This window comes from Alosa alosa, chromosome 13, assembly GCF_017589495.1.
Source record: "Alosa alosa isolate M-15738 ecotype Scorff River chromosome 13, AALO_Geno_1.1, whole genome shotgun sequence".
In the NCBI taxonomy this organism is placed as follows: Eukaryota; Metazoa; Chordata; class Actinopteri; order Clupeiformes; family Clupeidae; genus Alosa; species Alosa alosa.
This window is the reverse complement of record NC_063201.1, coordinates 10389708-10402908: the sequence shown is the minus strand read 5'-3', so window position 1 is coordinate 10402908 and position 13201 is coordinate 10389708. Positions and strand designations below refer to the sequence as shown.

Genomic DNA, 13201 nt, shown 5'->3' with positions numbered 1-13201 from the left:
ACATTTTTGTCAAAATTTAGTTATTGACCTATTTTTATTTTCTGACACCTTAAAAAGATGAGGTGAGGTGTTTCTTGTAGTTGTATGCATTTTTGGACATTATATCTAAAGAGGTTTGTTCCACTTATCAGCATAACTCTATGGAATTCTAAAACTTTGAAGCTCAATATATCAGAACTACTCGGAACATAGATAGAACCTTATAATTCTAAGGGGACGCCGTGTCGACCGAGTGTCTCAGTGACAATACGTCTATTCCACATTATGATGATGACGATGGCGTGTGAACGAAATCGTCTGCTGCTTCAAATCTTATACACTTTTGAGGGAGGCAGAGACAGTAGTGATGAAGATTGCTATGATGATGATGATTGATGATGATGATGATGTTCATGTTATGCTGTTCTTCCTTGATATGATCAAGGTTTTGAGAGCCATGATGTGTAAATGGTTACGCTGAGTTGTTTTTGCCCTGTCTGACTGATGGGTGTCTGTTTTGAGGGCTTGTTCCCATTAACCATTAACACATGTATCCATCTCTCACCAGAGTGACACTTTGCAGTTAGAAACACACACACACCACACACACACACACACACACACACACACACACACACACACACACACACACACACACACACACACACACACACACACACACCCTTTCCTCAGTCCTTGCATGTTGTGGCCTCATAGATTCTGCCATATTAGCAGACGGTTTTGAGTTGAGCCTGTAGTAGGGTGCAGTCTCTGGCTGTCAGTCTGCTGGCCAACGGAGAGCTGCGTAAAGATTAGCAGACTGTTTACTCACAGGCCACTGTAGGCTTGCAAAATGGCTGCCTTTTGTGCTCAGTGATTAATGTGTGTTTGTGTGTGAGTTCTGACTATCTGATGCTTTTCTTTGTGTGCTCACTGATTGTCTCTGTCTATATGTGTTTCTGGGCACCTGTCTGTTGTGTGTGGCCAGGTATTTGTGTATGTGTGAGAGAGAGAGAGTGAGTAAGAGAGAGAGAGAGAGAGAGAGTATACATGTGAACATAAATAGTGAGCAGATTGTAGAGAGGTCCCGCTCGTGTTCTCATGCAGATGTGTGTGTTCTGTAAGATGCTGCTCACCACCTGCGCTCAGGTCACACACACACACACACACACACACACACACACACCTGTAAAGTGTCATGATGGATGTTGCTGGCATAATTCATGATGCAGATTTGTGTCTGAAGATGGATAACTAACACACACACACACACACACACACACACACACACACACACACACACACACTCAAGTGCACACAATGCATCAAGGGTTGTTGAAAGAGAGGCCATACAGTGTAGTAAAGGAAACTTATTTGTACAGTACATACTTTATACTATATATTTATATACTATATGTGATATATTTCTGGTTACCTGATTTATCTATGTCTTTTTACATATGTTTAGTTGAACTTGGCTTTGCATTTAACAGACATTAAAAAAATCATTGTGCTGTGTGGACACTTTGCATTGCTCTGGGTTATGTATTAGATATTATAATCTTGGGTGTGATTATGTCATATTTTCCTGTTATTTATTCTGCATACACAAGCATTGGACACACACAAATTTCTCCATGGTCATTTACACTCGATGTCTCTAATTCAGGTCCCATCCTACCTGAGGACCAGGCTAGCCTGGAGATTTCATTCTGTAAGAGGAAGAATTCATCCCCAGACGGAAAAAAACTACCCGGGAGACTACTCCACAGACAGGAAGAGCTATCTTCAAAACAGGAGGAATGACACACAAGACAGGAAGTACGACTCCACAGACAAGAAGAACTATACTCCAAACAGCAGGAAGTACACACAAGACAGAGGGAACTCCCCAGACAGGACAAATGACACCATTGACAAAAAGGCCAAGATCTCACAAGGTTTATTCAAAGAGTCTAAACTGAAAACTTCCCAGGTTCGCAATGGAATGAGTGTTGCCATGGCTGTGGGAGGGGTTGAGAGAGGCATTGTGGGAATGTGGAGGACTCCATCCTGCCCTCAAGCAGGCAGAGTCATTCATGGATACCTGTGTGATGATCACCTAGACAGGAAAAGGGTGGTTTTCCACAGAGAGATAATGTCCCCTGATGACATGTTCTTCTGAGTTCTCACACAGCTGACATGAATCACTATGACAACCACACAATGCATCTCAACTCTATATTGATTCTCAACTCTCAACTTTATATTGATTCATGCATCGTTTGAATATTTCTGGCAAGCCCAATTAAAACTAATGAACAGACTTTATGAATATGAAAGAATGTTGTCCATTGAAACCTTTCCCAGAAGAGAGATCTATTAAACATCAGTCACAGTTACAGCCAAAATATTAACAGCCTTCTCCTCAGGTTTTCAAGAGATTGTCTTTAGTTAACTCCTTACTGAGCAGTTTACTGAGAGATGGTTACCTTCAGGAGACCTCTAGGTTGTACACTTAGGGAGAGAATAAACAAAAGTAAATTGGGTTTACAGCTATGTTTACTTATCCACTATGTTGCAATGGAGGGTTGGTTAAGAAAATGATTGGGTAGGTCTAGTGTTGAAGAAGTAGTGTGTTCAGAGAGGATGTAAGCAGATGCAATCACTTGTGTGAGTTCTATGAAATGCAATCAATGCAATTAGGACCCAAGAACCATTGAGTTCATTGTGAAGGTCAGGACACAGGTTGTTGATTTTGATTTCAAATGAACATAGACAAAGTTAGCCAGCCTGATCTTCTTATGTCCTATCCTATCTATCCTAATCCTGGGTGATATCTTTCAATAAATTATAGTGGTAACATTTGCCTAAAACTTTTGTACACATATTATAATGTAAGTTACAGTAGAGTTATTGTACTTCTGTTGCCATTGTTCATACACACTCTCACAAGTAACACAACAGTAACTTAGTTGGGGCAGAGTAATATTATAGTCTTCATCTGATGCTAACCATACACCAGAAGACCTTGACAAGATTTGGGAAATATTCTTGAAAGATTCTTTTAACTGCCCCCCCAATTATAGCCTGACGAGCCAGACCCACATTAAAATAGGGTCTGGGTGCTCACCGTTGGCAGTGCTCAGTCCGAGGGGCGGGATAATCGGTTGTCTTTCAAATTCCCACGTAATAGGACAGCGTTATGAGTCCCATGCGTTTTCCCACCAGCGGAGCTAGTTGGCTAGCCAACTTAAAAAAAGCTTAACTCGTGTCACGCTGTTCGCCAACAGCAACATCCATCTTCTTTGTTTTCAAGTAGCAGGGAATTCAAGCCAAATCGTTGCAACTCTGCCATCAATCATTATATTAAGCCCGCCTAACGTCTCTATACATGATGTGATTGGCCCTATCGAAGTTACATTTTTCCAGCTCGCAAGCCTGAGAGTTGCTAGACTAGCCCGGGCAGCAAATTACATTTACATTTACAAATACATTTGCTGCCGCTAGGGTGTGTCTAGATTTCTAGGCTACCCCAATCAAGCTTTACTCAAGCTTTTACCTAGCCTGGATGCCAGCCGAACTTAGCCCCGCCCACAACATTTGAGGTTGGGAAGTTCGGTCTGGACTTGCTCCGTTGTGGAGCAACTATGCCCGAACCAGAGCGGTTCGGACCAGAAGAACTCCTGAACGGTTTTGTTCAGAGCTGAAAATGCAACTGTGTTTGACAGAGGACAGATGTACAGTAGGTTGCCAGTGACAAAATATTAGCTTTCAGTATGGTACGATGTCTTTGTAAATTATGTTTAATTAGGCTACAAAGTGTTTCATTCATCCCGGTTCTCCTTAACAAAAACGCTGTTGCTAGAAGTTAGACATTTAGATTTCGCCATCTCGTCTGTTGTAGAAGATATTGACAGTGCAAAACGACCAGAAAACAATGTTAAGACAATTGTGGAGAAGAAGGATGGTTTGGGTGTTCTTCCTACAGGATTCACCCCCTGTATCGGTTGAAAAACGCCCCATAATCCCATCCCAATGGAGCAGTATCAGACTCAGATATTCTGACTAGAATTTGAGTATGACGACGTCAGACTAGCTTTTACCCGCATTTTGTTAAAGTCTTCTGGTGTAAGGATGTAAGAGAAGGGCCAAACTTTAATTCAAGTTGTCTAAAGAGAAGGGCCAAACTTTAATTCAGTTGTAGGGTAAGAGCTAATTAAATGCTACCTGGTGTTAATTTCAATGGAAGTGTCCTCACTAGGCAGCTGCTGGTGATGTGTTTGTGTGTAAGATTAGAGGGAAAGAGATAACCTCCACCCAGGCGTCCTGTGGAAGAAAATAAGGCACTGGGCACAGGAGAGGCAGGGAATTAGGCTACATAGAAGATAACACAGAAGTCTCATACCATTTATTAATGTTTTTTATTGAGATATAATCTGTATTCTCAAAAAAAATAAATAAACACTGTGCAAACCAATATATCAAACCAGTAAAATATTATACACAAATACAAATACTTCACTGATATACACGAACAAACTTTTCCAAATACGAGATAGCCTACATACCATAATGAATGACATAAATAGCTAGTCTTAGCTTACAGTCTTAGCTTATATGGCAGTGGATTTCAATTGCACATCACTTTATATATACATAGAGACATTTACACAGACAAAATATTATCAAATTAGCAATGATGCCCTCTAGTAAGACCTGGAGGGTTACAAGATTGAGGTAAGAAGGACATTTTGAGGAAATTTCACAGAATGCTTACTCTCAAAGCACATGGACAGAACTGAATCACACAAATGTACACAACGCTTTACATTATTTTTATAGACTATTATAGGAAATTATGTTATGGCATAAAGATTAGGAAGAGTGTCTGTACAAAACAGTCAAAATAATTGCAGTATCCATTTTATTTTATCTCATTTCAGCAAAATGTCAAGGATATAATCATTTTTTTAAAAACTGGCTCTTTGTGGGGGGTTTGTGGGGTGGAGTGGGGAGTTGGACAAAGACTTTCAAACTATTAAAATATAGTATATTAAAATAAATTTGAATGTATGTTATGCCTAAATGTACTGCAATGGGTGTGATCTGTTTCCATGATCATTAACAGTGAATGGGTTTTCCTGTGTGCACTCTACATGCCTTTTCTAGCAATGCATCACAAAAAAAGATAAACTGATTTTTCATACATACCATACATAGCTGACCATTTATAATTCAGTCCTAGAGCACATCCTTACAGTGAATCAGGATGTTATCAAAACTCTGATATAACACAGACAGTGGTGTATGTCATGTTTACTCTATTGTACTTAGTCACCAAAATTCTATGCTTGCACCATCAATGCCAAGTGCATCTCAGAATTCTGTGATGTCACCTCTCCTGAAACGTGTTGTAGTGTTGTGTGATGTCACCTCTCTTGTTACTTGTTGTAGTAATGTCATTATAAGTAATCTCATCCTGCTCAACTTCATATCAGCTCTAACACAGGGAAATTAGCTAGACTCCATATAATGAGACAAACGTGGTTTAAGGTCACATGATTACACTCATGTCAAATGATTTTTCTAAGAAAGGACATCATGTTGAGTATCTTATCAGCCACTTTGATCCACCACAACAGGTGTAAAAGGGTGGCGAGGGGGGTGTACTGTAGGGAGGGTTGCTTTTGGACATCTAAGACAGACTGTCAACTAAGAAACCCATCATCATCTAAGCTCCGCACAGCTGGTTCTCTGTGTGTGTCTCATGCTTGCGGTTTTGGCCAAGTGACTGTTGTCATTTTACTGATCTATGTCATTTTCCTACAAAGCACGCCCACATCTTCCTGCCAAATGGGCTTACATCTGCATGGACCCTCTCAACTGAGACAAGCATACAAGATTTCAGATTTTTTTCATACCAGATAAACAAATATATCACAAGCTTACACCCACAGCGTCCCCTCCAGAAACATATTCAAAAGCTTGTACAGGCACAGAAAAGCAACCTCACAGCAAGTATGATGATCTAGGAAACACACACTAGAAAGCATTGCAGGAAACAGGAAAACCCACTCAAAGCTGTGCAGTCGTCAATTCTGCTCATCTCAAGTCTTTGGTTTCAGTTTAAGCTGATAGAGTTTTGTGGAGTGGTATGAATAAGATGGGGGTCCTACTGACAGGGAAGAGTGTAGGGGTGCTGCCAATGATATAGCAGTCATTAATACTGTTATAACCAGTTGAGATTCTTACTAGCCTGCAGTCACATATAAGGTGTCTGTGTGTGTGTGTGTGTGTGTGTGTGTACTGTACATGTGTGCAGGGGTGTAGTATGTTAAGGATTCCCTGCTATGGTTAGAATAGGCCATTTTATGTGTTCTGATTCATTTAGAAATGTTTGACTTGGAGCTCATTTTGGGAATGGCTATGAATCTAGTTCTGATGGATCACCATCAAATCCCAGCCACATCTAAGCCAAATCCCAGCCACATCAAAGCCAAATCCCAGCCACATCTAAGCCAGATGAAGTCCAGATGATCCATTTCAATGCCATCTTATATCTGAGTTCTTCAGGATAATTTCAAATGAATCAGAAAACCCAGACAATGCCGCCTCTTACAGAGAGAGTCACCCTGATTGGTTGCTCCCTTAATTGTAGTTCTGGCTGGATCTATGCTATGTTTGTTTGCTATTTGCGCGCTGTGTCTTTTTTATTAATTTTTTTGCGGAACAGATTTGCCAGTGACATTTCAAGCACATCTCAGAAATCAATTTGTCTCAGCTGCAATCTACCACTGAGGTCATTAAATAATTAAATATAAACAAAAAAAACAAACACACACACAAGTACTGGGGGAACAACATAGACATTGTTTAACAGTCATTGGATATCGAGTTTAGATTGAGAGCGACAGACGGCCAACCACACGGCACAGCCACATACCCAATCACAAGAGAGAAAACATGACTAGTTTCTATGGATTTATTTCTTGACAGCTTGGTTGACACGTCCACAGATTTTTCCAGCAGTGAGCTTGCTGATTGGTTGCTGTGCTGTCTACCTCCCTTTGATTGGCGCGACTCAAACCACAAGCCAGTGATGGAGCTGCATAAAGTCAGAAGCACGAGGGACTTTTATGTGAACATCAGCCATACTGTAACAATCTATTGAACTTTACAGATTACAAATTATAACACTGTACACAGTACAGACTTACCGTATACTGCCGTACTTCACCACGTTCTACCAAGTGATGTTCTGTTTCTGGGGTGATGGCATATGCCAGTCTCTGTAAGCAGACACAGTCATGTCAGTATCAATGAAATAAAATCAGATAATGACATGATAGGTGACAATAACATGTATAATCTATCTGTAAGTAAATATCTAAATATTTGTAAATAAAGTCTAAGTTATGTACAATCTGTTCATACCATTTTGACTGTAAATGAACTTTGACATTTACAGACATTTAGACCAACATTTAGACAGACAGACAGACAGACAGATATTTGTTTTTTAAAGGGACACCAGGCAAGCCTGATACTTTTTCTCTACGAAACTCCCTCTCACTCGGTCTGAAGCTCTTTTCCTTTTCTTTGCATCTTCCGTCAAGGGTTTTCGCTGCTTCTTCGCCAGCTCTGCCATTATACACACGTTTGCAACAATCGCCAGCGTTTAGTTAGCCTGCCTCTGTGCTGTGGATGCAGGATGTAAACTGATCCTGCTTCGGTTGGCGGGTACGATACACTGAACTTGCAAGCAGGATATTCTTCCTACAGGCAGTAGGGGCGGGCGAGAGAGTCTTCATGACTCATGAGTCATTTGAGTCATTTAATGATATACTGATTTACGAAGATGAGTAATTAACACAAAAACGTTGCCAGGTGTCCCTTTAATCCCAAGGGAAATTCTTCCGCTGTGTTTGACCCATTCATCCAGTTTGTGCAGCCATTGCAGTGGTGCCCTGGCGACCAGTTGAGGGTTAGCTCGCTGAAGGGCACCTCAGCCATGGGTGTGGACATGGGAGAGTGGTGTTCAATCACTGCACCCACCCACATTTTTCCTACCAGTCAGGGACTGGACACAGCTGCCCCTAGTGATGATCATTAGTGTTATGACATTTATTAGATGCTGAAATTCAGAATCCTGGTTGTCTGTGAGTGACACATCTCTGGAACTCTTTTACATGACAGTTTCAATTCACTCTCGAATCTTTGGCTTTCAATCAGATTCATCTGATCATCATTGTCCCGACATAATCAGGAAAAAACACTGACCACACTTCTCCAACAAATGTATCTACGCAGGTTACGCAAACTCAGGTTTCTCTTGCTGCACGTCTAACAATATCACCCAGAAACCTAAACCAGTCCTTTTAGGCAAGTCCGGCAGGCATATTGTAACGCTTTTTGGGCACTTATCGGGCATCTATTTTGGGTAGAACTGTGCGTGCACAGTGCTTCATGAATCACGACACACCAAACTCGCTCCAACTTCGAGATCACAACACATGATTGGCACGATGTATTCACGTCAACTTTTGGCGGCCGAAGGGGCGGAATATGTTTAGACAACTGCCATGTTTGCGTTACAAACTAACCCCATACATTTCTATGGGAGATTCTTTGAGTGTTGTGTATCCTCATTACAAAGTCCCTGCCTAAACCTAACCCTATGTAATCTACATCAAATCACACCAACACATACACTGTTTGGTGTCCCCTAGTTTTCCAGATACATATAACTCAGTAACATGTATTCATGTAGTATTTGCTTGGAATCAGGACCTTTAAGAATCTCCCTCCATCAGCTGAGCTACAAAAACCCAGACACTCACATCGCAGAAGCTGCCTTGCAGTGAGCATAACTTGTAGATGGCGTAGAGGGGCACCATGGTCATGGAGGAGATGGCCAGGCACCAGCCAACCACGTTGGCCCACACCGGGAACACATAGGTGTCGTACTTAGGAGGGTTGAACGTGGCAAAGCTCACCACCACCATGAACTGGGACAGATTAGACAGAAGGGATACATCATTCAGCACAGGATTATAGCAAGTGGGGTAATTGGGTGTTTAAAATGCATACGGAAACAGTTGTTCAAAGCGTTCAAACCAGTCACCATTTAAAAACTACTAGCTAGTGCCACCAGGGGGTGGTCCAGGGAATGGTTACTTTTGGCCAGAGCCTCTAACACCTTGCACTAAGCACTGGTTAGTCAGTGGTCACTGACAGTAATTGGCTGATGAGTCTGTGACCACTGAACAGTCTGGAGCTCTCCCATTTTTACAGACTGCACAGATCCCAACTCAGTAAACTCAGATTTGGGCATGATTAAGACTAAATGGTTGTAAACTGATAGCACACTACAATTTTTTAAAGCTTTTTGAGAAAGTAGAGACATGTAGATACATTTTTGTCAAAATTGAGTTATTGACATATTCTCATTCTGTGACACCTTAAGAAGGTGAGGTGAGGTGTTTCTTGTAGTAGTATGCATTTTTGGACATTATATCTAAAGAGGTTTGCTCCACTTATCAGTATAACTCTATTGAATTCTAAAACTTTGAAGCTCAATTTCTCAGAACTACTCAGAATGTACATAGAACCTTATAATTCTAAAGGGGATGATGTTCTAAAAGTGTCCTACCAGCAGGAAACAGGGACTGACAAACTTCCAGCACATTCTCCAGTAGAGTCCAGGCCTCTGTCCGATCATCTCCTCGATGTCATCGCTGAAGCGATCCACACCTTCAGAGAACACACATCTTAAGTTATTTTAAGGAGCAGCACTCGGACAAACAGAGCTCTCAATTTTTGCAAAGCTTTGATGTTTAGATTTGAGTGCTCACAGCAAGAGGCTTGTTTTATGGATGAAGAGCTCCACACTCCCATCTCTCTCTCTCCCTCTCTCTCTCTCACACACACACACACACACACACACACACACACACACACACACACACACACACACACACACACACACACACACACACACACACAGGGTGCCCGTGAGGCTCCCATCATACTCAGCAATGAGGATCAGGCATGATTGTGGGTTCAGAGGTTTCTCATGAGCAGCAAGATCAAAGCACAAATGCATGCTGGGAAAATGCCACGGGAGCTGAGTGACCCTACAGGGGTCACACCCTCATGGAGGGGGCACAGAGTATGTGACCTTTGCCCTCCCCCGGAGGTCTAGTGTCCCCTTCAGTTTCACCCACTCCCCGCGGTTCTGAGAACTTGCTGAAGTTCAGGTCGAGAGTCCGTCAAGACCCTGTCACCTGCCCAAACCTTCTGGAGAGTTCAACTCCGATAAACTGCAGTTTTCTTTAACTGTGATACCACAGCCAAACTCACATGCACACTAGTGGCAAATAATTATAGAAGCGTTTCACAGCTCTGGTAATGCATGCGGTAAACTGTATAGTAACACTTAGTCATGTATCTGAGTACGTGATGAAAGGTTCAAGGCACCAGTGAGGTGCCCAAAGAAAAAAAAGAAGAGGCACCGGTATACATCCAAAAAGACACAATAACACACACTGTAAGGCACCTTTATTGTTAAAATAGTAATTCCCTTCAGTGTTATTCCCGTTTAAGACCAAAGGTGTGATGCACATGCTCGAAAGAGGTGCTCACACATGCTCGAAAGCAATCACACAACCATGATGCCAAAAGGGAACACACACACACACACACACACACACACACACACACACACACACACACACACACACACACACACACACTCTCTCTATATATATATAGCTACCAACAGGAATGGAAGCTCTCGCAATAAAACTCAGCTGTCTCAGCTGGAATCTCAGCTGTTCCAGTTTCAGGACAGAGAGAGTGTATAAACACCACCCAAGGAGGAGGAATATCCACTATTAGACACCAGGCAGAGTTCAGCCAATTGCTCATCTCAGGTCCTAATATGCTCTCAGTGTGTGTGTGCATGCAGGTTGGTTTCTCCGTTGGGCCACTCACCGTAGAGCCAGGAGATGCCGATAGCTTCAATCAACACCCCGAACAGGATGGAGGTTCCAGCAGCATAGTGATCCAACAAAGTAAAAACATAGATGCCACCCTAACAAGACAGAAGAACATCCAGGGTTGGGAGGAGGGTGGGGGGGGGGGTGGTGGGGTGATGGAAAGGGTTTAGGGTTATAAAACAATCATTTTTAGCTAAAAACATTTTGTATTGAATTATGCACAGTCTGTATGCTAAATCACAAGGTTTAATGTGCAAGGTTTAAAGGCCTTAACACGGTTTCACAAGGGTCTCACGTTGGTCACACAGAGTAGGGAGATGAGGAAGGTAGAGATGACAATGAAGAGTGTGAAGAGCTCTCTGTGTTTGTGGAGACACTTGAACTCGTCTATCAGGCCAGTGATCACCGACTCCATACCGCCCATCTGCAGAGGAAACACATACAATGCTGGTCACGGTCACAGTCCTCATACACTAAGATGAATACATCATGACTGTGTTACAATATACAGTATATATATATATATATACAGCAATAAATACACAAAGTATCATGTCTATGCTGAAAAGTCAGTTGTGATTGACAAGACATTGACATGAATGAATTAAGAGATTGTTCATTATGCAGTAACCACATGGCTATGGGAGTCTCTCTCTCTCTCTCTCTCTCTCTCTGTGTGTGTGTGTGTGTGTGTGTGTGTGTATGAGAGTGTCCACTCACAGCGCTGTCAATGCCAAGAGTGACCAGCATTATGAAGAAGATCACAGCCCATACTGGAGACCCCCACAGTGTAGCAATGGCCTCTGGGTAAATGATGAAGACTAAACCTGGACCTAACCACACACACACACACACACACACACACACACACACGCAAACACAAACAAGAAAAAGACAAAGAAGCATCTTAAACAAAGAACAGGAATCCTCTATGTCATGTTAAATGTATAGCTACAGTACATTTGATGCAACAGCCTAACTGGAGGTATGGCAAAGCATGAGGATAAGTTGTTGGATGTGTTCCAGTAGTTTGTTGTTTTGAATATTGGCATTTTGGCAATCAAAAATGGATAGTCAGAGGCATAATGTTTATAGACATTAAAAGCGTGGCCAGTCCACATTCAAGTCAAGTCAAGTCAAGTCAAGTTTATTTATATAGCACATTTCATACACAGAGGTCATTCAATGTGCTTTACATAAACAAAACCAAACGATAATAACAAATAAAAGCATTGAAGGGCAATATAGTCAAAGAATAGTTAAAAGGTAAAGATCATAATAAAAAGAAAACATAAAACACAAGGTAAAATCATTTAAAAATAAAGAATAATTAGTAAGCAAAAACAAAGGCAAAAGTAGTAAAAAAAGTAATAAAAGACAAAGTAGAATAATTATCGAGGCAGATTCAGAATTTGTAACTCGGCACAGTTAGCAGAAAGCGTCTGAGAACAGTTTGGTCTTAAGTCTAGATTTAAAACATTCACTAATTTAAGGGCGCGATTTTATGATGAAACCCTGGGTACTGAGCACAAAAGGGCTTTTCTTATGTTTCTTAATCAGTCATGGGTGTGTGTGGGCGTAACATCTATTTAAACCAATGAGAATGACATCTGTCATTCCCTTTAACAGCAAACAGCGCAACTTCAAACAGCGCATTGTTATTTTGATAGTCAGTGGTGCATTTGAAGGAATCTGCTTGCACGCGAGACCGTATGTAACAGGGATTCCATTAAACCTTGCTTTACTAAAACCTGTTTGTGAGACTACTAGCAGAGTATAGCCTACATGCATCTGCACTCGCCTATTATTTGAACTCATTGGCAAAGTGAAACTAACTTCACCGTGGTCTCATGGTCAGAACAGTTCAGAACAGTTCTACACAGTTAATTACTTTCACTATTGACTGACAAGGGGTTACCAACGAAAACATACCTTGAAAAAAGCAACACTTACCCCAATAATGTTCAAATGACTGAATAAAAATCCTAAGGATATTTATCCTGCAGAGGAGTTGCTGCTTACATCTCGTGACAGTGTATCTTTATATGTACCTTTCGCTATAGACCAGTTTTATTTATGATTTTTAGAGGGTGTAAGATAGTGATTTTTAGATCATGCGCCAGACCACACCTTATGTCGTTAATTGCCACACCCCTGGGTGCAAGGTTTAATAAAAGTGCAGCGCATGGTGAAAAATTGTTGTATCTTTTTATGTATCTTATTATTCTATTTTATGCATT

The 13201-nt window shown here is 41.4% G+C and overlaps 1 protein-coding gene across 3 annotated transcripts in view; it reads right to left on the bottom strand.

The window, feature by feature from the left end:
- Window positions 1-6647: 6647 nt before the first annotated feature.
- The window catches only part of slc6a3 (solute carrier family 6 member 3), a 25652-nt gene continuing 19098 nt past the window's right edge, over window positions 6648-13201 (bottom strand). For all 3 annotated transcript variants that reach the window (XM_048261461.1, XM_048261462.1, XM_048261463.1), the window contains exons 9-15: window positions 11682-11794; window positions 11257-11385; window positions 10957-11056; window positions 9614-9714; window positions 8802-8969; window positions 7179-7250; window positions 6648-7066 (exon numbers count right to left, since the gene is read on the bottom strand). In XM_048261461.1, the coding sequence (XP_048117418.1) occupies window positions 7043-7066; window positions 7179-7250; window positions 8802-8969; window positions 9614-9714; window positions 10957-11056; window positions 11257-11385; window positions 11682-11794 (707 nt within the window). In that variant the 3' untranslated portion in view covers window positions 6648-7042. The remainder of the gene's footprint in view (window positions 7067-7178; window positions 7251-8801; window positions 8970-9613; window positions 9715-10956; window positions 11057-11256; window positions 11386-11681; window positions 11795-13201) is intronic.